The sequence below is a fragment of the Myodes glareolus genome, chromosome 3, assembly GCF_982192425.1.
Source record: "Myodes glareolus chromosome 3, mMyoGla1.1, whole genome shotgun sequence".
Taxonomy (NCBI): Eukaryota; Metazoa; Chordata; class Mammalia; order Rodentia; family Cricetidae; genus Myodes; species Myodes glareolus.
Genome location: NC_142028.1, coordinates 4,251,109 through 4,276,867, shown reverse-complemented (window position 1 = coordinate 4,276,867; position 25,759 = coordinate 4,251,109). Strand labels below are relative to the sequence as shown.

The 25,759-nt window shown below is 40.4% G+C and overlaps 1 protein-coding gene across 5 annotated transcripts in view; it reads right to left on the bottom strand.

Annotated features, from left to right (window-relative positions):
* Positions 1-318: 318 nt before the first annotated feature.
* Positions 319-25,759, bottom strand: part of Ergic2 (ERGIC and golgi 2) — a 29,629-nt gene continuing 4,188 nt past the window's right edge. For 3 of the 5 annotated variants that reach the window (XM_048432712.3, XM_048432713.3, XM_048432714.3), the window contains exons 2-14: positions 24,989-25,131; positions 23,392-23,500; positions 21,334-21,380; positions 20,384-20,454; positions 18,316-18,356; positions 15,096-15,197; positions 14,196-14,291; positions 9,443-9,498; positions 8,128-8,226; positions 5,987-6,084; positions 3,696-3,858; positions 2,589-2,671; positions 319-2,448 (exon numbers count right to left, since the gene is read on the bottom strand). In XM_048432712.3, coding sequence (XP_048288669.1) covers positions 2,386-2,448; positions 2,589-2,671; positions 3,696-3,858; positions 5,987-6,084; positions 8,128-8,226; positions 9,443-9,498; positions 14,196-14,291; positions 15,096-15,197; positions 18,316-18,356; positions 20,384-20,454; positions 21,334-21,380; positions 23,392-23,500; positions 24,989-25,094 — 1,134 coding nt within the window. In that variant the 5' untranslated portion in view covers positions 25,095-25,131 and the 3' untranslated portion in view covers positions 319-2,385. Of the gene's footprint in view, positions 2,449-2,588; positions 2,672-3,695; positions 3,859-5,986; positions 6,085-8,127; positions 8,227-9,442; positions 9,499-14,195; positions 14,292-15,095; positions 15,198-18,315; positions 18,357-20,383; positions 20,455-21,333; positions 21,381-23,391; positions 23,501-24,988; positions 25,132-25,759 lie in introns of those variants that run through there. The other 2 variants (XM_048432715.3, XM_048432717.3) reach the window with 2 other exon arrangements.

Genomic DNA, 25,759 nt, shown 5'->3' with positions numbered 1-25,759 from the left:
TCTCAAGGTTTGGATCAAGTATTTCTTAGACCACAAAAAAAAAAAAAAAGTATCTAGAGTACAAGTATAAACAGAATTTTGAAATAAAGGACTTACATGTAAATTTACTTCCTGGCATTTGAATTATAACACATTTATCAAAATCAAAATATTTCTTCTTATGTGCATTTCAAAGTTAAGACTAAGTTGTTTCAGATGATAAATTCTGACTATAATGAAATAGCTTTTCAAAAAGTGTCCAGTACTCACCTAAGTAAAAGAACAAGTGGATCTGCCATTCTAATATGGAGCCGGGCTATCTCAGGAGGTAGTCAAGGATTTCAACACTTGACAGTAATTTATTTACCTAGTTATTTTCTGTCTTTACAGTCAAGGTATACAAATACAAACATAGTATAAAAAATACATTTCAAGTAAAGGAGACCTCAGACTTAAAATGTTAGGACTGGAACACACACGACGGTACCGAGCAGACACTCAGGTGTCCTCGCTCTAGGGATCACAGGCACAGGAAAAGCTGTGTAACTGACAAGCAGTCAGGGATTTCTGACCTGGAATGAAAACCCTGGTAAGGCCAAAGCTCTCTCCACAAATCCTGGTCGCAGTTGCCTTCATCACCCAAACAGATGGCCAGAATTTTCATTTCTTTACTGACAAAAAACATGGCCCTGACCATTTGAAAATTAAAGTCTTAATTTTTAAAATGGAAATCAATGCCAAGAAAATGTTGCTTTAAACAAATTCCCTTAGAGTCAACTTTAATGGAAAAGATACAACTCAATAAGATAAGATTTTAATGTGGCACTTAGAAACCATGGAAAAATTAAAAATAATTTAAAATCTTCTAAAGACATTGTAATACTGAAGGCAATTCTAAATCAGTATTTTCTTTCCTGAAGCCTGACTGTATTTTCTAGCAGTAGACATGAAAAAACAGCGTTCAGTCTCAAATGCCAACATTCCAGTTCTCGCTAGTGATTCTTCTGGAGAGATGTCCTGCTTCTAGTCCAGCTATAAGACCTAAGGGGAAAAACAAAGACCAACCAAACAGCCACAAAGAAACAAAAACCTCAGAGAAGACTCACTCATTAGTTGAAATTTCCTGGATTGTTTTTAAAAAATTGAAAAACATTATTACATTATTAATCAGTTAACCTCTTAACTCTTAATACTGTGCATTTAAATCAAAAATTCTGGTTTTCTACATAATGGCCACTTTTCATCCACCTCACTGCTGAATGCTCTGCTGCTATCTCCTCCCTACCTGACTGCCTACCCTCTTTCAATAGACTGTTTTTACATCTGTAAAAACATTCACTCAAATACACAGTATTTGTGACAGACCACACTCCAAGCCACCGTTGTCTGTGTGGTCTTATGTCTGACAGGAACTGGAAACCCAGTCTTCTCTCTCAAAAATTTAGTCTCTGGAGATGAACTGATGCTTCTGCCATTAAGAACCACGAGAGGAGACCGGCTGGCACACAAATTCGGCAGTTTTTAACAGTACCTGACAGGGCTCCCTCTAGTTATCTGAGCCTGGTCAGTTCTTCCCAGAGCTCCCTGGTCCAGGCTTACTGATGTGCCTGTGCTGCTCAGACCTGACACTGCCTCACCCATGTGTTAGCTATCCTGTCTCCCTCAATAGTTCACAAATTAGTAGTGACTTTTATGGTTTTACACTGTCCTTTCCTCTCCCCGCAGCGTCCCATGTACAAGCTGTGAGTGACACCTGTCACATTCCATAGCACTTACACACCTGCCCTTGGGAAAGAAACTTCACCTTCATCTTCTAAGAATCAAGCGTTAACAGTCAGGAAAGTCACCAACTGGAGTTCAGAGGAAAGCAGACACCTCCATCAGAACCCAGTGCTGGACACCCCATGGTCTTGTCAATATGGCTTAGCACTAATATGGCTGTAACACAGGGCCAGTCCCTGCTTCCTTTATTAACCATGGGAGCTGATTACAGTTTTTTAAAGTCTAGACTAGTTTCCATATGTTTTACACATTTTATTCTGACATCTTTAAAAACAAAAGGACGCACACATTTGCATGTATGATGCCTTTTCTGTAAATGCAGTCTCACGTCATCCTCTACTGTTCTCCGTGCTGTCCGTTTGCCGTCTTCGCCTGGCACTCTGGCTGGGTGGCCTCTCCAGTTAGCTGCATGATTTCTTCTAGGACATTTGTAACAGGCACACATGTATAGGACAACTTCGCTTTGTTTTTATCCTTGGCTGTTTTTTTTTCTTTTTTTCTTTTTTTAAATAAGTATGTTTCCAGGTTCTCATATTTTCTTTTCTTTGAATATATTGCACAACATTTTATTATTAGAAAAGGTTTTATGTTTCAGGCAAAAAGTTTTTCTCCACCCAGGAGGTGCTAATGTGTATTATTTTCTAAAAGAGGTAAGTGGTTGTCTGTGTGGCCATCTTCAAAGGGGACCTAAGGGGGAAGCAGAGAGAAGACCAGAGAATTAGTTCCACTCTCTACATCTCAGATCACGAGGCTCTCAGGGGCGGCCCTTTCTATTTAGACTGACGCTGGCAGCATGACTTAGAGCCAGCACCACTTGTGTCACTTACAGAATGGACGGGCCTGTAGGATCCAAGTCTGAAACGACAGCAAATTATTTCCACTATAAATTTCCCAACTCCATGTAACATGCCTGCAATGGATAAAATAAGTTCAAATTTTCAATTAAACTGCTTTTGAAATTGCTATGTAAGACTAAAATACTGCAGATACCCGTAGAGGAATAGGCCACGGAAGGTGGCAAAGCAGCCTGCAGCTGTCTGAGGCCCAAACTACTTGAGAGGGTTATGACCTTTTCAAGACTTTCTCACAGAACTTTGCAAATAATATTGTTTTAAATGAACCAAAGTAAGAAAAGCTGTTCACTTTTTCTAGAAATATGAATCAGAACAACAGAGTTCCAAGAACATAACTCACTCACTAGCTCAGAGTAATCAATAGCTGAAGACTGATCTCTAAAAGGATTCCAGAGCCTTGGGCTAAAACCTAAAGCATTACTGATTTAATCAGAATGTCACAAATATGACTTCAAACAGTATCTGGGGAAAGAATTCTAAATGAGGGGGAATTAACAGCTTGATGTTCTGGGCATTTCCTCATTTAACCCTATAGCATACTTACAAACCACAGATTACATTTCAGAAAAGGTAGGTGAACTGTATCTAATGGCTCCCGGGTCAGTGGTAGAACACAGACTCCATTTTAGTTGTGTCTGTGACTAACACCTAGGACATGTGTGGCTTACCGCATAATCTTCCTTACATTACTAAATCCTGTGAGAGAGGTGTGCTTACAGGACAGAAAATACATTTAGGAGCTTTAGAATTTAAAGACATTTCCAAATATTAGAACTTGAAAATGTGTGTATTTCTTGCTGTCTTTTAAAAGAGGCATGATTTTATGTATGTACGTGTGCTTGTGTGCATGTGAGTGCATGTGTGCTCGGCCTTGAAAAAGTGAGGGCCTTGCAGATGCTAAGACACACTCCATTCGTGAACTACCTTCCCAACCTAAGTCTAATAAACACTCAGAAATCAGAAAAAGAGAAGCAGGGCATGACCACTACTTCCTACAATCCCAGCGAGAGATACATAGTGAGAGCTTATCTCAAAACAAAACAAATTAAAAGGAAAATAGGCAAAGAAATGAATGCTAACCTGTTGTTGAAAAGATTCCTCCAATAATACCACAGAGTCTTACAAAAAACTGCCAGAAAGGCATGTGTTCCTCCGTGACTGTCACCATGAGAGAACTGAGATCATATTTCATAAATATTCCAGAGACTCCATGGCTGCCTGCAGCGTGGTTAATGATACGTTCCTTAGAGCAAGGGAAGAGGAGAGAAGGGAAGAGAAATAAGCACGTCACACTAACACATGCCTTACCCTGCTTTCCTCCTGGTGGACTAACTGCCCTAGACTTTAGGCTGTCCAGAGACAAATACTAGTGTTCTTAGTGGGGCAAGTTTCTCAAAGAATCACGTTGATCCTGGTGTGGTGTTGCACATCTGTAACCCACACTAGGAAGCAAAAACTGGAGGCCATGCACTGTTTCAGAAAGAAAACAGAACCCGGAACTGAACTATTCCTATGTTGGAAATGGTCATCTTAAACATACCAGCATATTCCTGCACTAACAACTAACAAAGCAATAAAAACCAAGTTTATATCGTATTGTTTCTTTGAAATTATTTCTTGTCATTTTATTTCTACTAATCTGAAATTAAACTACAAGCATTAGGAACACATACCATGTGGTAAAAAAATCCCCTCCTTTATTACTAACACAAAGAACCTTATAAATGAGCCACCAATCAAGTTTTCAACAGTGAATTCATGAAAAAACACTGAAGTGTTCAATATCATGTTTAAGGCATAGAAACCCTGTGACCACATACAATAAAGCAAGCTACGTTGGGAATCAGGGCATCAATAACATTGGCGAAGACTAGGAATGATTAAACTGGGCTTCCAAAACTGAAAGTGGCTAGCTCCTCTCCCACCCTGAACTGTTAAACTCAATATAACGATTAATATGTTAAGTCACCTATAACAAAATACCCCTTACACGATGGATTTCTTTTTGCTTTACTTTTCTATTTTAACTTCATGTTCAAACATCATCCTTTTTTATAGCTGGATGTTATGCTGGGTAGACTTATAATCTGAGCTATTTCTAGTCTTATGGTACCATTACAATGACACGCAGTAGTTTTCCTCCTTTCCCCACTGTACTTGGAAAGGGGTTTCTAATACAGGGACAGCTGTAATAGAAGCAACGCACACACTGCCAGACTCTCCATAACCCACGGCAATTCTATAAACCTATACCCCTGCTTACTTTGCCCCAAAACCCTTGTCAAACCTACACAATGTTTCCCAGGTATTTGTCAATACTGTTGGTGAGAACATCTTCGTACCCCTGTAGAAATGTTGACGAGTACAATATATACTTACCCAGTTACTGTGTACGTATGTATACACACACACACACATAAATGTAGAAATGTTGACGAGTACAATATATACTTACCCAGTTACTGTGTACGTATGTATACACACACACACACACACACACACACACACACACATAAATGTAGAAATGTCGACGAGTACAATATATACTTACCCAGTTACTGTGTACGTATGTATACACACACACACAAATGTAGAAATGTTGACGAGTACAATATATACTTACCTAGTTACTGAGTATGTATGTATATACATATATGTATGTGTGTATGTATATAAATACACATTTGTTTGCCCCTTGAACCATTTGAAAAGTTAGACACTTAACACTTGCTCTCTGAACAACCTAATTCAGAAGACTAAAGAGAGCCTTGCTCTCCCTGAGGCCTCAGTCAGGATCCCCTAAAACATTGATTACCACATGAAGGAAATGGAGTGGAAAGCTCTCACACATCCTGGAAGTCATTTGGGCACCAGTTGAGTATTACCAATTTCAAACTTGATTTATAAGGAAATACAACTTAGAATAGATGCTGTTCAAACCTGCTCCTCCATGAATCCACTGAGACCCTTCTACCTGAGGCTAGAAGCACACATTCAGTCAGACCTGGCTGCACTGAGGGCCTAGCTGAGAGCAGGAAAAATGGACTTACAAAGAACAACAAAGAAATCAGAATACCTGATGATAGAGGCAGATTAGGAGCTGCCTGTATCAATAAAGAATAATATTACAAACCAAAATTCATAAAGTACCTGCCATCATAGCTTAATTTGTAACAGAGTCATTGCCAATGCTAGAACACACATACTAATACCCATTCCAATACATTTTTACTAAAAATGTTAATTCATTTCAAAACTTTCATAAATTTTAAAATGGGGAAGGGGGCCCACGAAGTCTCCAATCTTATCTTGCAGTTGGGGAACTATAAAAAATTCCCCCTCAATCATCTTAGCAATGAGGACCCACTCACCCTTTCCGTGACAGAGAACTGATGGGTATCAGCTGAGATCTTGTATGTGTGTAGCTTTGTTGGCACAACTGTAATGAAATATTGGAACATCTGGTTGTCTATAATAAAAACAAAATATGCCTTCTTATCAATCGGTAGCAATAGAATACTATCACATCTATTCTACTAAATATGACAAAATTGAAATTTAATATTACCATTTGCTTTAGTATATAATAGATAAACAATTTAAAAAAAAAGAAAAGTTAATAAAAACATATTCGGTGAAAACAAAGTCCCACTTAGGACACAAGAGGTGTGGGAGTGCCCACGCTTGACTTAGTTTGTAATAAATAAATGTAAGAACTGGCCATCTCCTGTGACTAGTCAAGACTGCCAGTGGAAGGATGGGGACACCAAGACAGCCACATAATCATCGACCTACAGTCTGTCCTGCCTATGGATGTGCTGGGGTAAGAGTACTGCAGAGATTGGATCCATTTCACGAGAGGGAGCCCACCTGACAGTGCTCAGAGCGCCAAGACCCAGAGGCTGGATGGCCCAGAGACCCAGGATAGAACCAAACAGGACTGGAGAAAAAGTGTCAATGTAATGATGCCTAACAATATTCTGCTGTTCTCACAGATTGGTGCCTAGCCCAGCAGTCATCAGAGAGGCTTTAAACAGCAACAGGGGGAAACAGAGGCAGAGACCCACTGTCAAACATTAGGCCAAGCTCGGGGAATCCTGCTGAAGAGAGGAAGAAAGGATTGTAGGACCCAGAGGAGTCAAGGACACCATAAGAAAACCCACAGATCAACCAACCTGGGCTCACAGGGACTCTGAACAGAGACTGAACTGACAATCAGGGAGCCTGCATGGGATGGACCTAAGTCCTCTGCATATATGTGACAGTTGTGTAGCTTGGTCTTCTTGTGGGACTCCTAACAGTAGGATGTCTCTGACTCTCTTCCTGGCTTTTGAGACCCTATTCCTTATACTGGGTCACCTTGTCCAGCCTTAACTACAAGGCAAGGTGCTTAGTCTTTCTGCAACCTGATATGCTATGTTTTGGTGATATCCGTGGGAGGCTTGACCTTTTCTGAACAGAAACAGAGGAGGAGTGGATGGGGGGAAGGGGAGACAGAGGGAAGGTGGGAGGGGGCCTGAGAGAAAACTGCGGTCAGGATGTAAAATAAATAAATAAATAGATCATCTGAAAATGAAGACAATATACTCATATTTGGTAAAAACAAAGCCCCAGTTAGGAGGCATGCAGGTGCCCACATGCATTAGTTCAGGCACTAACAGCCATGCACGGGACATGAGGCAAAGACAGCATCCTCCAGAGTAGAACCCTAGATGGCATTGCCGCAGTAGCCAGTTCTCGTGGCCGTTCATCTTAAACACACAGTGAACCAAAGCTGGACTTGCAGACTCTGAAAGTGACGTCAGAGCAGAGGTAACTAAACAAACTGCTCAGGGATTGCCATTCAAGGGGTCATGTTTAGTCACCTGACATCACCACGGTAAATAAAAGCACAAAAAAAAAAAAATCAATGTCCAAAAACCAACCTGCATGGCAACACAAGCCTGTAATCCCAGGAGGATTGCCGTGAGTTCAAGGCCAGCTTGGGCTACACTACTACTTCCAGGCCAGTCTGATCTAAATGGTAAAACGCTATCTCAAAATAACAAGGGCACCTGAAAACAGGCTATGCACCACTTGCTACAAAACGAAGAAAATAACCCTCAGTGATTAAGTATCCTCAGCGATTGATTAAGTATCCTCAGCGATTGATTAAGTACTCCCTGTGGAGTAGAGGCTTAAAAGCACGCGACATGACTGCTGTGCTAACACACACCTGACTACACACAACACCACTCTGGAGTAACTCCAGGTTTCCGGGGTTGGTGACATTCTGCAGGGAGCTTCCTACAAAAGCATTCGAGAGCCTTGATCCTGTGACAAGAAAAGAACTTTCTCCAGTGACTGTCGGTGTTTTAAACAACACTTCAACCCTCCTGGTCTTTTAATCTTTTCAATCTGCTGTAGAACTTTAGCTTCCCAAGGGTGACAGGGAGGGGGAAACACACCAGTACTAAGGTTTTAAATGCAATTTTCTGTATGCAAATTCTAAGAGCACTTATTAAATACTTACGATCTACAGCAATCTTTTCAGTTCCATCCAAAGGATTAATAATCCCTGGAACAAGCTCTCCAAAAGACAAATGGTCGATTCTGTGAGAAAAGTTGTAAGCTAAGATAAAGAAAATAAAGGCAGAGAACTCACATTAACTCTTTAGAGCGCCATGCTACAGACAGTTCTACATTCTCACCTATGCTCACATCATCTACCTAAAACAGCATGGTAAGAAAAACACACGAGAAATGTACAGTAAGAAAATCCTGATAAAATGCTGTCTCAAATCTTATGATTATATACAAATTAATTTCTCTTAAATGACTATTTAATTCTGATGTCTAACTTTCTTGATTTTTAAACATCATACAGAAACAAGATCATGCCACTAGAACATTAGGATGATGTTAGTCAAATAATGAAACGATCACAAATATTCTTAATATACACCACTACTTTGATCAACTGATTTTTATAGAATTTGTTTTGTTCTAAAAGCAAAGTTTAAGAAGAAAGTCTTGCTTGAACAGTGGTACAAGCTTGTAATCCCAGCACTTGGAAGGTAGATGCCAGAGGACCAGGTGTTCTAGGTCACTCAAGTCTATTTGCAGTCTTATGCCAACCAGGCCATATGAAAATACGCTCCATTCAATTCCACTCTCCAAAAACACCGAAGTTTTATGATTATCATTGTACCGAAGTAATTGTGTGTGTAAACAAGCCTGTATGTGGATCTACACACTGAGGTCCACTTCGAACACTGCCTCTGATAGTGGGAATGTACAGAAAGGCACCACGTTCTCCTGGGTCCCCCTAACTGCAGGGATTTCTGGACAATCAACAGAGAAGTACAGTGAACTTACAGACAGATCGGAAGAAATACATTTAAGTTTTTTTTTTCTCCTCTAGATGGATACCAAGTTGTTGTTTTGTTGTTTCTTTTTGGATATAAACTTTTAAACAGCTTTCTTTGTTTGTTTGGCTTTTGCTTTCTATGACAGGATCCTGTCATTCACTGACATGATATTCACCATGCAGCACAGGCTAGCTTCAAATTCATGACCATCTCCCTGGTTAAGCCTCCCAAGTGCTGGGGTTACAGGTCCGACACACTTAGCTAGCAGTTTTATTACTTGTATGTAGTCCTGACTGGCCTGCCTCTGTCTCAGGACTGACGGGATTAAAGGCAGAAGGTGTGTGCTGCCACGGGAGTCAGGTTTACTTTTAAAGCTCTACCCTGCATTTGCACTAAAACAAATGAAACACACACACACAAAATTAACTTCTCTTGAAAACTTTTCTACACTGAAACAAAATCTCAGAAATTGCTCACAATCATGGTTGACAAGTGCTGCCAAATGTGCATGCCCTCGAGGATGTGGGATTGCCCTGAAAGGAGGAAAAACAAACATATAACTAACAAGAAGGCCAACCTTCCCTGTCACTCAGCAGCTTGTATGGCAAAGTAAGAGTAGTGCATCTGGTCCAGAGCTAAGCCATCTCAGCAATGCGATAAACTAAGGGCTGCAAAAAGCCAAATGGAAAATGTGGTAAGTATTTATAAGCCAAGATGATAAAAACCAAGGGAACACCATTTCATAAACAAAGATCAATGAAACACAAAACCCTAAAAATTGAGTTCATTCTGTAGCTCACATGTGCTTTCCAGGGGGGAAAAAAATCTTTGCTCACTGAGGCTTAAAACTGGCGATCCTAATCTCAAAAACGACCTCACGTGTGTCTGGTAATGACCTAAATAGTTCAGTTTCTGAAAACACAAATCCATCAGCACACTTCAATTGACTCTATTCACTTCCTTGAAGACATTTCTAAAATGCTACTAGAGTCTTCTCTTTTATATTTTGTATATCAGAGATCAGTAATCCCCAACTTAGGCAGAATTTCCTAAATTGCACAACAGATTTTTAAAACTTCCTCAGTCCTTGTCCTGGTGTCTGACAACTGTCCGAGCTGAGATACACTAGGGGTGGGACTGGAGGCCACATCAGTCTGCTGGAGCCACGCAGAACCACCACCGTCATGTATAACAGCAGCAACTTTGCCACAGCACTAGTTTATACATAAATACTATTTTCCCTGAATTTTAGGTTAAATTTATTATAAGCTATTCTATGAAGTGTTCACAAAATATAATTCCTAAAATACTGACCAAAAGCAGTACTCAACAACTATAATAAAACTTTACTATTGCTCAAGCACCCAGCTGCTGTGCAGAAAGCCAAACTGGAATGCTGAGATTTTATTATTAATGAAAGTCATAGAAATGAACAATATTAAGTCCACAGGAGCAAATGGAATGACTGCTAGTTAGTAACACATTTTAGCGGGTATCACTTTAGGCTATGGAATTGGAGGTCTCCACCTCTTAAAACAGTCTTCCCTCAGCTATCTAACAGACTACTTACAGATCCCAATTATACTACTCTCACTGAATCCTTAATCCAGTAAACAACACGCAGTAGTGGTAACACCTATGCACTTGTCAGGGTCACAGGGAGCCCAGTCAGTCACCTCTTTTGTTTTCTTTAAAATACATATTTGATTTTTTTTTAATTACATGTGTTTATACGCCTGTATGTGGGCATATGCATGAGTGCAGTACCCCTGGTGTCCAGAAGAGGGTGTCAGATACCCTGAGCTGAAGGTCCAGGTCTGTGAGCTGTCCAATGTGGGTTCAGGAAAAGGACTCCTATCTCTTTACCACTGAGCCACGCCTCTAGCCCTATCATGCTCCTGTCCCCAGCTGTGGAAGAAGCACTTTCTCACTGAAAGCTAATGGCCTAAGGCCAATCTACTTTCACTGAACATATTTTTTCAGCTACTGCAATCAAACATACTTCATTAACCTACAAGTACAGGATCTTTCTTTCTTGGCTCATCAGTGAGCAGACACTTGATTGTAACTTCATTTTCTCTTGGAAATTCTACAAAATATTTTATGTTAAAATCTCTAATTTCCTTACCACTGCTCTCCTATGGAGCTGGGACTATTGTGATAAGTGCTTGGTTAGTCTGATAGTATCAATGGTATCAACATACACTGTGTTCTTTAATGCAGTCCCTGTGGCACCACAGTTATCACAATATTCTGTACCCAAGTTCGATGGTGATTTGAAAGTATGGCAACTAGAGCCTGTTTTTCTGTGATTTTTGCACGGTCAAATAATAACCAAGTGCAGCAATGTACACGACCCTGGCACCTGTTGGTGATGCACCAACAACACCAGGAAACACTGAGACCATTACAGAGTCAACTGCTCCACCCTCAAGATGATGCTGAAATGTAAAAGTGGTCCTATACAAACAACTACGCGTGGCTACCTTTCAACAAAACTTCATCTTTGGGGCAGCAGGGGAGTAAGACAGCATCTTACCATGTTAACTCTGGCTGGCCTGGAACTTATCATGTGAACCAGGCTGGCCTCAAACAGAGGTCCACCTGCCCCTGCCTCCTGAGCATTGGAATTAGAAGTGTATGCCACCATGCTTAACTAAAACTTCACTTCTGAATGCATATCTGAATTTCTTTCATTAATGAAAAAGGCAGTAGCTGCATCTGGAAACCAAGCTCTCAGGACCCGCTCACTTGTGATAAGCCTCTGTTCTCTCTTAAGTTTAGCCAATTCTCTATAACAACTGTCCTTTCCTGCTCTTGGTTAAACCATCACTATGAAGATCTCCACACGCTGGTCCTTATTTGTGCTTCACCCAGGAAACAATTTTAGCAATGAGATACAATAAAAATTTTCCATAATGTATACATCTCTCCTGATTAGTAATAAAGTCACTGTCAAGTTCTATTGTGCCCCCAACAGGTCTCCACTGTGTTTACCTTGTTCTGCAGCACAGGCACTCTGAGGAGAGGCAATGTGATGGATACATCACCATCCACTGCAGAGCACTGACCAACTACAGAGTGACTGGAGCTAACTCTAGCAGCACTAACAGAAACACCACAGTCAGAGGTCACCCTGTCCCACTGACACCATCACTGTGTTCCTCCTATAGGCTTTAAATTTAGAGATAAGAATTCTTCTAAATAATCAAATTACAAACTACAGCATTAAATTTGACTTCAATAGTTTCTCACAACCTAAGGTCTGTGAGGAACTTATAATTGTTTTAAATTATATCTTCCCCTTTTTGTTAGAAAACATAAATTGAAATTATATGGATTCGCAGCCTAAGCATCTCCCTTCAAAACCACAAATGTTAAAAATCAAATTCAGTTACCCTAAGCAGATAACACTTATTGAAAAGGCTTCAATTTTCCTGCTTGTTTTCTGATCCATCTATCCCATCAGATGGGACCAGCAGTGGAAGGAGAACAGTTCTGAACCTCAGTCAGATTGAAGAACAGTTCTTTGGTTATGGCACTTACTGGTTTTGAGGTCAGGGGATGCTACTGGCACCCACGAACCACAGACAGAAAACAAAACATCCTGCAGAGAATCATATTTCAACAAAGGTCTCTCAGGTGCCCTCTGAGACAATGTAAAAACAAGAAACTACTGACCTGAGCCTCAACTCTGTTCAGCTACACAGAGGACCTATGGGTCATTTGAACATATGCTGGAAACTCAGAGAAGACTCACTATCCTCTATTGCTCAGTGCTCAAATGTCATTCCATCATCTGGGCGGCCCGCATGTGTTTATCTGGTCACAACTCTATGGCCATATGCCAAGCACATGCCTCTTTCTAATGCATTCTGGTGTGCACATGTCCAAGCATTTGCATATTGGAATTCAAACACCATACTCATGCCCTTTGAACTATTCTCTTATGGGCAGCGAGGACTGTCATTGCACTCAACAGGTAACAGGATCAACATTGAGCTTGACAAACCTAACACTAAAAAATAAAAGTCTACTTCAGTTTATGAGGCACAAGCAACAAGAGCTTTCCCTTTGTGGTCTGTTATATGTAAGTTACCATTTGCTGAAAGGTATGAAATATGGAAGACAGAAAAAATAAAATATAGGCCATGATATAGCAGAAGTTCACGCTGTGCTTCCTTTTGGACTAGGGCACTGTTTACACATAAAGCTGCAATGAGCCCTCTCCATCATTTGCGGCCTCCACGGTGCCAAAGTTTCAAAGTCCCCAGGACAATGCTGCAGATAAGCAAGTGAGCACTGAACGTGGCCAAACAGCAAAGTTTAAATTTGCAGGAGAAAAGAACAACAAAGAAAAAATAAAGTTGGATTTGATCATTATAAGCAATGATGCCTTTTGTTCTCTCTATATGAATAAACAAATAAACAATAAACCCAAAGGTACTCTTTGAGCAGGTTCTTTTCTCTGACATGTTCTCCTTTACTTTATATAAGTTTCTAACTCCCCATGCAATTCTAAAGTCTCCTCACGAAGCCTCTGCTGACTTGCAGACTATGTTACATAATTTTCCTTATCAGCTATAATCTCTTTTAGAGCCTCAATAGAAACTATAATCAAGTAATAACTAATATATTTACTGGTCAAAGTTTGACTATTCTTGTAGGACTTCAGCACCCAGGAAGAGTAAGGGCTCCCCTCTTTTCCACCATGTGACCCTAAGTCTCCAGACTAGCACTCTGCACACAGCAATAGTCCAATGACGGTTTAGACAGAGAACTCATCCTCAGCCTCATCAGTTCTCCGTGGAAGGAGAAAGCTGGGGAGAGGACGTTTATCCATGATGAAATCTACCAAGAGCTTTTTGAGATACTGAATTGTATTCACGAGAGCAAGTGACAGTTTTCCTAAGCTGTTACCTAAATTACTTCATTCTAGATATCAGTAACTTTAGACTTTTTCTAGAATTACTCAGGGATTGCATTTTGATGAGAACTACCAAAGGGCTAAACAAAACAAAACCTACTATCAATAAATGAACACACTGATGGAGCCCCTAGGGTCAGGCTATCTGGCTACAGAAGTTACGACTGAGAGGTTTCAATCACTATTTACCACAAACAGCACTTTACATGCCCTCTGTGGTTGCACTACCTGGTCAGGAAAATACGCAATTTTAATCAAGCTCCAACCCCATCTAAAGAACCTCAGGAAGTGAAAAGAACATACTTGCCCACAGTTATGTGAAAATTCCCTGCTACTTTATTGACGTACAGATGACCGTGGATTCTGCATGCATCTGGAGTCAGTGATGGATCATCTTCCCTGTAAGGCAAGACACATTCAGGTGTCTCCATGCACACCCGGTACAGAGACTGTGCACCGGTGTGACACGTTCAGATGTCCCAGTGCACACCTGGCATAGTGACCGTGCACTGGTGTGACAAGTTCAGGTGACTCAGTGCACACCCAGCACAGAGACCGTGCACTGGTGACAAAGGCACACACGGAAAGGAGAACCCCAAGGACAAACTGCTGGGTCCTAATGTCAAGACTAAAGCAGTGGTTTACACCCACCTAGAGTTGCTATATAGCTACCATATTTACATAAATACATATCATTACATATCTTCAAGTCTGCTCAATGACTAAGCCCAAATGCAGAAGAACTCTCAAGAACAGAGTGCATCAGTAGCATACTCTCCCCATGCACTTCTGCACTGCAGTGCAGCTGGGTGGGAAGGAAACTGAGGTCAGGAAAAAGCACCCAAGTGAAAACTGGGACTTTCTTTCAGGCCAATATAAAGTCTTTGCATATTTTTAATTCTGAAAAAAAAATCACTTTCATGATTACAGCAATTCTTGTTACCTACTCTGACACGAGTAAAAATAAATTCTAAACCAAAATATATAAAGTCTTACAATTTTTTCTTAAAATCAGTGGAATTTTACATAGAAGTGCATAACCACATATACAAAAGTAAAGTAACTCAATGAAAAGCTCAAAACCACAGGCTAGAACTCAAGGGCAGACACCTCAGGTGTGTAAAGAACAAACAGCAGAGCAACACGGAAACATCAGAGTGAGTCCCTGGTGAAGGACTGGGCGTGTGAAGCGCTCTCTCTCACCTCGGCGGCAGTGCCGTTGCCGCACTTTTAAAAGCACTTTTGAATATCACATCTTGAAGGGAATGCTCTTCTTGTAGCCTACTCTGAACCAGCTGCAGCATCCTAGATGAGACAAAACAGGAAGATACACACCAAGCCAAGACTTGTTCAACTACAAAAGACTTCTGACTGAGACAAACCATGGTGACTACAGGCCTACATCCCAGAAGGAAGTTCATCAGCTACTCCCAGGGAAGGTGAGGATGGCGAGCACTTTAACGCACACATAGTCAGAGGCACCAAAAGGCACCGCCGGCTCTGCTGAGTGTCTAAGCTTACCTTTCACACATAATCACAAAATGTTTGCTTCTGCCAAGCACTGAAGTAAGTGCTGTAGATATGAAGAACAAACTAAGTGCAGGCCACACAGCAGGGCGCTGGATTGGAGGCTGCAGATTATTGAGATACAATCCCAAGGCTTATTATAAGCTAGGTCATGGCACCATTTAATATCACGTGATGTCTTCTTTCCCAAAAGAAGTAAACTTTATTCTACAGGACCATTCTAAGCAACATAGTATAATTAGTCTTCATGCAGCTTTTAAAACAGAATCAACAGGATTGTAGAAAGCAAAGACTGCATTTAAGAAACAATGACTAAAGGACAGGAAGATGGCTCAGCATTGGTTGTTCTTCTAGAGGACCTGGATTTAGTTCCCAGCACCCACATCATGGCAAATCACCACTTGTAACTTCAGTTTCAGGGGATCCAATGTCCTCCTCTTGCCTCTCCAGGCACCAGACACACAGGGGCGCACAGACACACAGGTGACTGGAGAGGTGGCTCCGATGTTTCAGCAGAGGTCCTAGGTGTGGGCCCTAGCACCCGCACGGTGGTGTTCACAACTGCCCGTAACTCCAGTCCCAGGATGTGCATGTGACACAGACATAGATTCAAGCATAACACTGATACATATAAAATAAATAAATCTACTAAAAAATTTTAAAGTGTTCAACCATATACACAGTAAAATAAATAAATCTTGAAAAAAGAATTGCAACAATGCTTAGAGTCATCTCCTCTAGCACGATCTGAAGAGTGACATCTCAAGTCAGAACTCAGCCAGCATCAACACTACACAGAGAGAGAAGTGAGCGGAGGTGGCGCAGAGAGCTTTCAGGGCAGAAGCTACTCTTGATGGTGCCACGGTGGACATATAACATTACATAACCGTCCATTCAAAGGCGTGACCTCTAAGAGGGCGCACCCAAGTGAACTATAGACCTCCATGCAGTCTCACGGATTATGGCAAGTAAGCCACTCTGGAGCTCGATGTTGATAAAGGAAAAGGAGATATGGGAACTCTGAACTTTCCACTCATCTTTTAACTACTCTAAAAAGTAATGAACTTGAAAGTAGAAAAAAAAACTTACATGTAAACATACCATCTTAAAAACACAAATATTTATCTCCCAATATCTCATGGCAATGGTAAAAGTATTGTTTAAACACAGAAATGAGAAAATACTTATGCACTATCCATCTAGAATACTGGGTTAACAAGCCTGTCTGTTTCATTAACATTAAAAATCAAATTTAGACAGTAAACTTAGTTTGAAATAAACCTTGAATCTAGGAAGAGAAAGCCGACGTCCCAAAAGGCTGTGTACAGGGTTTGAAACTGTCCTCTAAAGATATTGCAACCTTAATTATTTAAGGCAAAAAAGCACCAACCGAGAGAGTCAATTCCAAAGGTAAAGGACATCCTTGTCTGTAATTACGAGTAATGACAAGACCTTACAGATCTCCCTCCATACTCATTTTTAATAAGTCTTGTAGCTCAAGTTCAGCTTAATGGACGGCGCGAGTCTGAGGAGACTGTGAGACTTCTGTTTGGAACACACCAACCAACATCCATGTACAAAGATATGCAGAAGATATGCTGTATGAAGAGATGCAGAAAGTCCCAAGAGTGATGGGAAAGCCCTCTTACTCAATAAAACAGTCTCTGTTGCTACTCAAGAGTCCCCTTCGATATTTAATAGAACTCTAGATAAAAGGAACCATCTGGGTCAGAGGAGATGACTTGAGGGTTAAAGTGCTTTCTGCTCTTCCAGTACCGGGGTTCACTTCCCAGGACCCACAACACACAGTCTGCAACATGGCATGCACATATAGGCACATATTTAAATAAAAATCTTAACATTTTAAAGAGGAGACAGCTCATGCTAGTGTTTCTGGGTGTGTTGTTTGTTTGTTTTAGCTTTCTGAGACAGGGCTTCACCATGTAGACCTGGCTCTGAACTACTGATCCTCCTGCCCCAGCCTCTTAAATACTGGCATTACAAGTATGCACACACACCTGACTCTCACTTTAATATTTCTGGATAAAAGTAACACTTTTCACCTCTAGCAAGAGCTTTCAAGTAAAGTGCTAGAAACCCAGAAAGCTCTAATATTCACTGTTTTTCTTCAATTTTATTCAATTTCAATTTAAAAATCTTCCAGCCAGGAAAATTGGTAATTAAAAGAAAAAGACTCTTCAAGTGTACTAGGGATTAGAAAACAAAACGTCTGTTAAAAAAAAAAAAACAAACAAACATTTAAGTACATTTTTGTTAATAATCTGAAAGTGGGTAACCTTAAATATAGGCCATCTTGGGAACAAAAACGGGATAGAGAAAACACTTTTACTTAACACTGGCAACAGCCCTACCTGCATTCCAGACAACACCAAGACAACACCCCGACAAACGAACAGTTCAGACACAAAGTTCCTAGGGGGTCACATGAGGTTTTCATCGCTCATGGTTTTGCAGTTCCCAGAATGAGTGAGCTTTTCCTTTATGCTGTTCATAAAATGAACCTTTTGTCTGTTTCTGAGACACTTTCCATACTTAACCAATGTCCAGGAAAGAGGTGAACTTTGACCCGCCTGCTTCAGTGTCCCAAATGCTAGGATTATAGGTGTACATCATCACACCTGGCTCCAAACCAAATCATAAACAATGTTCATATACTTTTACAGTTAAATTTTTTTAATTAAAGTTTTAAAAAAAACTAAAGTTTATGAGTCAAAATATACTATGGAAAAGAAACACTATGTTAGACTTTCCTAAGACCTGATAGTTTTTGAAGTCATAAAGATTATTTATACACTAAAATATTTTAACAAATGCATAGTTTCCAGCAGAAAAAATGGTCTAGGTTTCTATGGTGATGACACTGTTCACACTTTACCTCTGCCACTCTCTCTGCTGGGGTGAGAGGTCAAACACTGCCTGTCAAAAAAGAGAACACAGTCACTGACAAGTCCCTTGGGGTTCATACAGTACCAGTTTAAATGTTTTCTATGAATAAGAAACAAACTTATAGTAGCTATCTTCTTGGTATTTGCAGGAACAAGCACATGCTGACAATCAGAAGCACAAAATGGGTATTGGGGACTGAAAACCACTCAAGCCCAGCACTGTTGAAACTGGAAACTAAAAGTGAAAGGGCACCTCTGGGGGTGGGGCAGGGAGACAGGCGGCACAGCTTAAGTGGGGACCCAAGCACGGCAGCCCTCCTCCTCCTCATAGGACAGTCACAAAACCAAACCATACACCTTTACTGAAAAAGAAATCTCAAAAGCCCAATAAAATGAAAAACAAAAATCACAAAATTAAGACTAATACTGTGCAAAGGCCACAGGGGCAAGGAGAATGCTCAGCTGGTAACTAATGCACTCGCCTTGCGAGCATGAAGACCTGAGTCTGTGCCCATGCAAAGAAGCCAAGCATGCAACGTATGTGTGAAACCCAGCACTGCAGCAGACATAGGTGGGTTCCCGAGACTCGCGGACTGGTCAGCCAGCCTCGCCTAGTGGCTAGGGTTCCAGGACGGTGAAAAAGATGCTTATCGTGAAAACCATGGTGGACAGCACCTTTCCCAATGACAACAGTCTAACCTCAGGTCTCAACGTGCAAGCACACGTGTCAGTGGGTGCACACACGTATAAGCTACGAACAAGCACTGTAACTGAATATTCTGAAAACAGTATAAAATGCAAATGTCTCAATGTTTACTGGTAACCATTTTGATCCAAATCTGCAGATTACACTCTAGTATGTTATAATAGTATCCGAATTTATAAAGTAAATTACATTTACTTACTCCATGTAAATTACAATAAAATAAACTTTGTTAGTGGAAAAATTGAGATCAGAAGAGGGGATTAGAGTTGCAATAATAAATTATTCTTCTATCAACATTTCTACTTTAGGCATGCTTTATGGTCTTAGTATGAACTATCTGGTCAGGTTTCTAGGCAGAACCCAGAAACCCAGCTAACGGAGGAACTGTGGAAGCCTGCAGAAGCTTGAGGAAGCAAGCGCCGGTGTTGACTCTCGGTGTCCTGGCTCTGTCCTGGCTCTCTCCCTGTCCACATAGGATGATGTAGCACTCATGATGTTCTGCCCAAGTACAAGAGGCCAAGAACCCACGGCCCGAACCCTCTAAAGCTGTCAGTCAGAACCAACAGCTGCTCCCTCAAGTTGTCTCTGACAGGGATTCTGTCACAGGGACTTAAATGTAATGAAAACAAGCGCAGACCAAAGACAAACATTTTTTTCTTTTCTCCCCTTCCCCCTTTCTCGGCTGTAAAGTTAATTCAGAACAAGTCCAGGGTCTTCCTGTTTCAACCCAGTCAATGAACTGAATTCTAGTTTTCCTCCATCTGTAGTCATTATTCTGCAAATCTGCTCAGCGACAAGAAATGAATTTAAAAACGAACATGTAAACTACATGCCATGGGACCAGAGGGCCACATGATCTTTATGAAGCTGTTTTAGAGCTAGATCTGATCAGGTACCATTACACGCAGACCTACACTGTAATGTACCATGTGGTGAGTCAGTTAAGAACAGCTTGTACTTTGAAACTAATAAGAGTATCAGCATTGGAAAAGGTAAATGCCAATGAGATTCCCGCCGAGTGTGATAAGAAAACTACAGTTCAAATGTTTTTAAAGATTTAGGTCAAAGTAGCACAGGTCATAAAGTCCTGAGACAACAACAAAGTACAACTTCTAATCTTATGGCAAATACAAGAGGAAAGGAATCTGACAGGAAGCAGTGACCTGAGCTACCACAGACACTAGAGGCCTACCCAAAACGCCAGCTGTCGCTATTTCAAGCTTTTGGTATTAGGTATAACTTTTCTCCATCACAAGTTTCTACAGAGAATTTAGATTACTTTTGAAATGAAAGGAAAAAAAAATCAGATGTATTTCTAGTACAAATTTAAAAACCACATAAATCAAACTTACTGGTTCATAAGATAGACCATCTGCAGATGCAACCATGGTCTCTGCTAAATCCAGTACATCTGCTCCAACATCTGCATCAAAACAAAGTTTTTACATTCTGCACTCTGATAAAAATGAACATCTGCTATAAAATAACAGAGATAACTTTTATTTGTTCAAAGCTAAAGAGTAGCATTAATTATATAGCTTTTGTAGACAGTATTCCAAAATTTCATGATGTTATTTTTCTCATAGTAAAAAACCTACGGTTAATGAACTGGCCAGCTTGCTAAAATTAAACTGCCTCTAAGCACTAAAGATGCTGAATACAATTAATAACAATTGCTTTAAGGATTCAAAAAAATTATAAGGCAAATCTACTGAGACTTTTAAAAATACCAAATAGGAAATTTTAATGGTATTCAAATATGGCATATATTCAGGATCTGTGCTAACTCAAAACTTAGTCATAATGTATTTCCTTACCTCTTAAAACCATTAACATAAAGAAAACTGAAACTGAAAAATGAGACTTTGTTGTTTTGTGACGAACTCCCAAGAACTGATTCATTTAAAAAGGTAAAACCACTTCATTTCTGAAGTGTTCCTGAAATGTCTTACTGGTTTCCACTGCCCAAGCAGTGACTTAGAAGATGACTCCCACGCAGAGTCAAGCATGGCCCGCCAGACACTGGTACCTCTCCACTTTCATCAGGGCCCGGGGACAAGAGGTCACTTGTACTCTTACCTAGCAGAACCCTCATCTGTCCTAGAGTGCAGGGTGAAACAACGTGAGGTGGAGTGTGGGTAGGAAGCCCAACTCTCCACACAGACAGACAGACTATCTAAGTCACAACTGACTGAGAAAGCCTCGCTACGGTTCTCTTTACACTGTAGTCACGTTCGAGTTAAGCCTCGTCAGTGAGTTGACAGCCTGGTGGCAGTGATGGTGGTGGTGACGGAGTACTCACACTGACACTTCATGGCAACGGTAATGTCTATGTTGATTCTCAACTTGCTGAAAGAGAAAAGGCAGCCATCAGTACCTATCAATCAGCAAAACACCAGAAATGAAAATCAACACACCTATGAAAAATGTGGATTTCAGGCAAGAAAACACAAGTTAGAACTTTACTTGCATTCCTTAAAATCAGAACAAGAACATTTAAAATGTTCTCTTTTGTGTGACTCTTCTGATGTGGTTATGGGGAACTGAACTCTGATTCTCTGCAAAAGCAATGAGAATTCTTAACCGTTGAGCCACCCCTCTGGGCTCCTAAACATTTCTGCTTCTCCATGTTTAACAGTTATCTTTGTTAATAGCGACTCCACAGCCAATAATCCCAAGAAACTAAAGCTGGCCTATTTAAACTTCAGATAGAACAGTCCTTTAAGGACATGAAACTTCAGTCAAGAAGAAGGAATTCCAAATTTTTTCTTCCATGTATCATAAAAACCATACATCATCCATTATGTTGGGTGTCATTTCTTTACTGTGGAATAAATAGAAAGTAGATGCTTCAGGTTCAAGCATATATGCCCAACAGAAAAAAAGTCAGCCTTAGGACAAGGCCTGGGTCAGGACAAACGAGAGCAAACCACCAGGAAAGCATCTGATGTTATGGGTTTTACAGCCCTTTCACTCTGAGAGGGGCTCTCACTGGGCAGCCTTGGCTGGCCTGGAATTTATGCAGATCAGGCTGGCCTTGAACTCACAGAGATTCAATTGTTTCTGCCTCCTGAGTGGGGGGATTAAAGGTGTGTACCACCATAATTGGCTTTACGTGGCCTTTAAATAATAGTCAACCAATGCTTTGTTTTCAAACGACTAGTTCATATAAAATTAACTTTCAAATAGTAGAATTAACCATTATGTGGTGGTTTGGATGAGAAATGCCCCCACACCCTCTTCTGCTCATTCTCTGAGCTGGCTCCGGCAGGCGTGCCAGGCCTTCTCTGGTATTATGGACTCTAGGCCCTGGAGTCACAAGTCAAAAAATCCTCTTTCTTCTACAAGTTATTTTTGGCCAAGGTATTTTATCAATCAACAGATAAGTCACAAATACACATTACTAATAGGAAAATGGAATAAACACACTCAGTTTTGTGCTTCTTATCAAAAGGAATCAAATTTTTTCAGAGCATCACACAGTCTTAAAATTGTATGGAACTCTAACCCCTGATGTCAGTACATGCGAGGCTCAGGAAGAGTGGGAAGAACCAGTGGTGGAGGCCAAGAAGACAGGTTCCTGATCTGCCTGAGACCACAGAAAAAAATCAACGGTCTCAATGACGCTGAACACAAAGGAAGCAAAAGCAGCACTCAGGTCCTGAGAAGGAGGGGTATTATAGGCAAAGACACCGAGGTCAAACAAGAATTGGCTGCATGACCAGCCCAATGCTATGCATAATTCACAAACTGCAAGTTACTTAGTTCATAAGCCCGTGAGAAAAGCCCTATACTTATTATTTCTATTTTACAGAACAGAAAATCAGAGCACACACAATACAGAGTTAATGGCATCCTGAACTGTGTACATGATATAGTCATTAGCAGAGCTGGGATGTAAAGGAAGAGTAGACGGATCTCTCTGCCCATGATCTGCAATCCATCAGAAACATCCAAATGAAGCAATGGGATGACTGTCAAGCTACTTCTGTCTCTTAGTACTTTGTCCTCACAGGTTTAAAAGTAAGTTAGATTAAAGTTCAGCTTAGCTTAGGCATGACTGCCACCACATCTGCAGGCTTAGAAAAAAACATGTTTCTAGGTGGGTTGTTTTTGTTCTGGTTTCGTTCTTTTTTCCTGTAGATGGTAAATAAGTGCATAATGAACCTGTTTTAGAATTTAACCAGTATTTAGATGATTCTAAAATGCTTCAACTAATACAAACAACTAATGAGAATTTCCAGTGCTATTTCTTCAAAACTGAGATAAACCAAAACCAAAACAAAACAACGGACAGTTTAAAATGATGTTGCTTTTTAAAAAGTGCATCTAAGGGTATCAAGAAGAAAAACTTGGTTACCTAGAAAAATCCTTGTCTACTTCATATTCGTACTTCATCCAGGTATCTTGATACACTGAGAATTCCATTATTGTTAATAAAGCCATAGTGGTAAATGCTATTAGAGAAACTGAGGAATCAAAAAAGAAAAACAGAATTAAAATAAAAAGGTAAACAGGTATCTTAAGCAGGATTAAAATGAGGTAAAAAAAAAGGAAAGTGTTCAATATGAACATTATTTGAATAAATAGTACAAATGATTTCTCTTAAAATGTTATAGATGTTTTAAAAACAGCTCAGAAATGAAAGCCTGGAGCACAAACAGGTGCATAAACATCTGTGTCCTGAGAAAGAACTGCTTGCCTTCAGTTTCAACAGTGCCTAACACCAGAAGACAAACTTGACACAGCACAGGTCTGTACTGCTCACAGCAGTCACAGGTGGACAACACCGACTTAGAAACACTTCCCTCATTATCAAGAAATACACATGTGCCTAGAATGCAACTTAAAACAAACTAGGTCCTGAGACGAAAAATCAAATGAGCGCTCTAAGACCCTAAAACACTTCCACCTACTTTGCAATATCCTAAGTATATTACTACACTGCAAATTAAGTAGACACCAAGTTGTGAGAACTCACTGACCAGCACACGACACAAGGCAGGCTGTGCACCCAGAGCAGGCGCTCCTTGCTCTTCACTCACAAGGTCAGAACTAGCGAGCCGTTTTATTGCACTTTATTTTATTTACTTGGGTTTTTTGTTTGTTTGGGAGGGTTTGTTTTGTGGGTTTTTTTTTTTTTGCTTTTTGTTTTATTTTGTTTTTGAGCCAGAGTCTCAAGAAGTCTAACTACTTGAAGCTAGTCTATAACTCGTTACATAACCAAAAATGATGTTGAAGTTGAGATCCTCCTGCCTCCACCTCCTTAGTGTTGGGACTACAGGGGTGTGCCACCATGCCCAGGGCTCCACACAGGCTAGGCAAGCATCACCAAGTGGTTATATGCACCTCTCATTACACATTCCTCTACCCAATGACGCTGCAACAGCATATGACTGCTATTAATTCACCACAGGGGAAATTAAAAGGAAGTATTATTACAGGCAGACTTCTCCTATACGTTATCACTTACTTTATTTAACAAATGCTCTAAGCACTTACACATAAAGTTACATAATACATTCACCATAGCAATATAAATACTAACACCCTCACTTCACGGAAGAACTAAGGCAGACGAGGACTTTCTTACAGCAAGTCTCTACTGTCACCCAAGGCAGAACAGGAATAGGGCTAACTCCCTCCACTGTCAAGTCCATTTCTATGTAAGACTGTAATATATGATATGATAAGATATATAATCTATAAGCACAGCAGCACACAGCTGGAAGAGCACCACAAGGAAGCTGTACTACCTGACTACTAACGTGTAATAAACACCGCCAAAGGCACAGCGGCACCGCCAGGCACTACAGAGAACACCGACAGATAAAGCAGAGCAATTCAGCACAGAATGAGCAGTTCCAAAGCCACCGTAAAATCCAGTGGTGAGGCCATCCCCATAGCCAGCGCCCACATGTTGGTGATCTACTGACCAGAGTCTGGAGCAAGCTCACCTGTTCCCCCACTGGCTGATGTCTCCACATAGCTGTCAGGAACCTTGGGAAAGGCGTCTAACTCTTTCACCAAACTTAAGGTTTTTTTTCGATTCAGTCGCCTCATCTTCAGATAAACCTTCCTCTTCCTTCATATAGTCATGCTAAGGAACAAAGAGGTAAAGAAATATATGATCAATTTTCTCAGAAATCAGCATTCTCAACTCTCCTTGACAAAAAAAATGGGCACATTTTAACCTCTTCTCCATTTTCACTCTGACAAAATTATGAATGAAAGGCAATATACAAACACAAATATAAAAATAATCAAAAGTGGAAAATGGTCACATTTAAAGTGCTCAAATTTCAATGTTAAACTTTAACATTTAAAATGTTTATTTTGTATTAAGTTGACAAATTATATATACATATATATAACTACATATAATTTCCATATATATGAAAAACGAAGTTAGAAGGCAACAAGAGCTGTAAGTTCTCAGATACTTATAATATTAGCAACACAGTGCTTCTCAGTGTCCATGGGGAGCTGACTGAGACACAAGGCATTTCCTCAGAGAGCAGGCTTGCAAATGATTCCAGCACATATTCTTAACATTTAAAAATCATCACCTACAAAACCTAAGCAGAAACCGAAGACAGGCCTACCATCATTCATTGTATATGACAGATTTTTTGCCATGTCTGTGGTGTATACCTGTGCATCTGCCTGTGCATGTACACATGTACACGTGCATGTGGAAGCCAGAGATCAATGCTAAGGATTCTCCT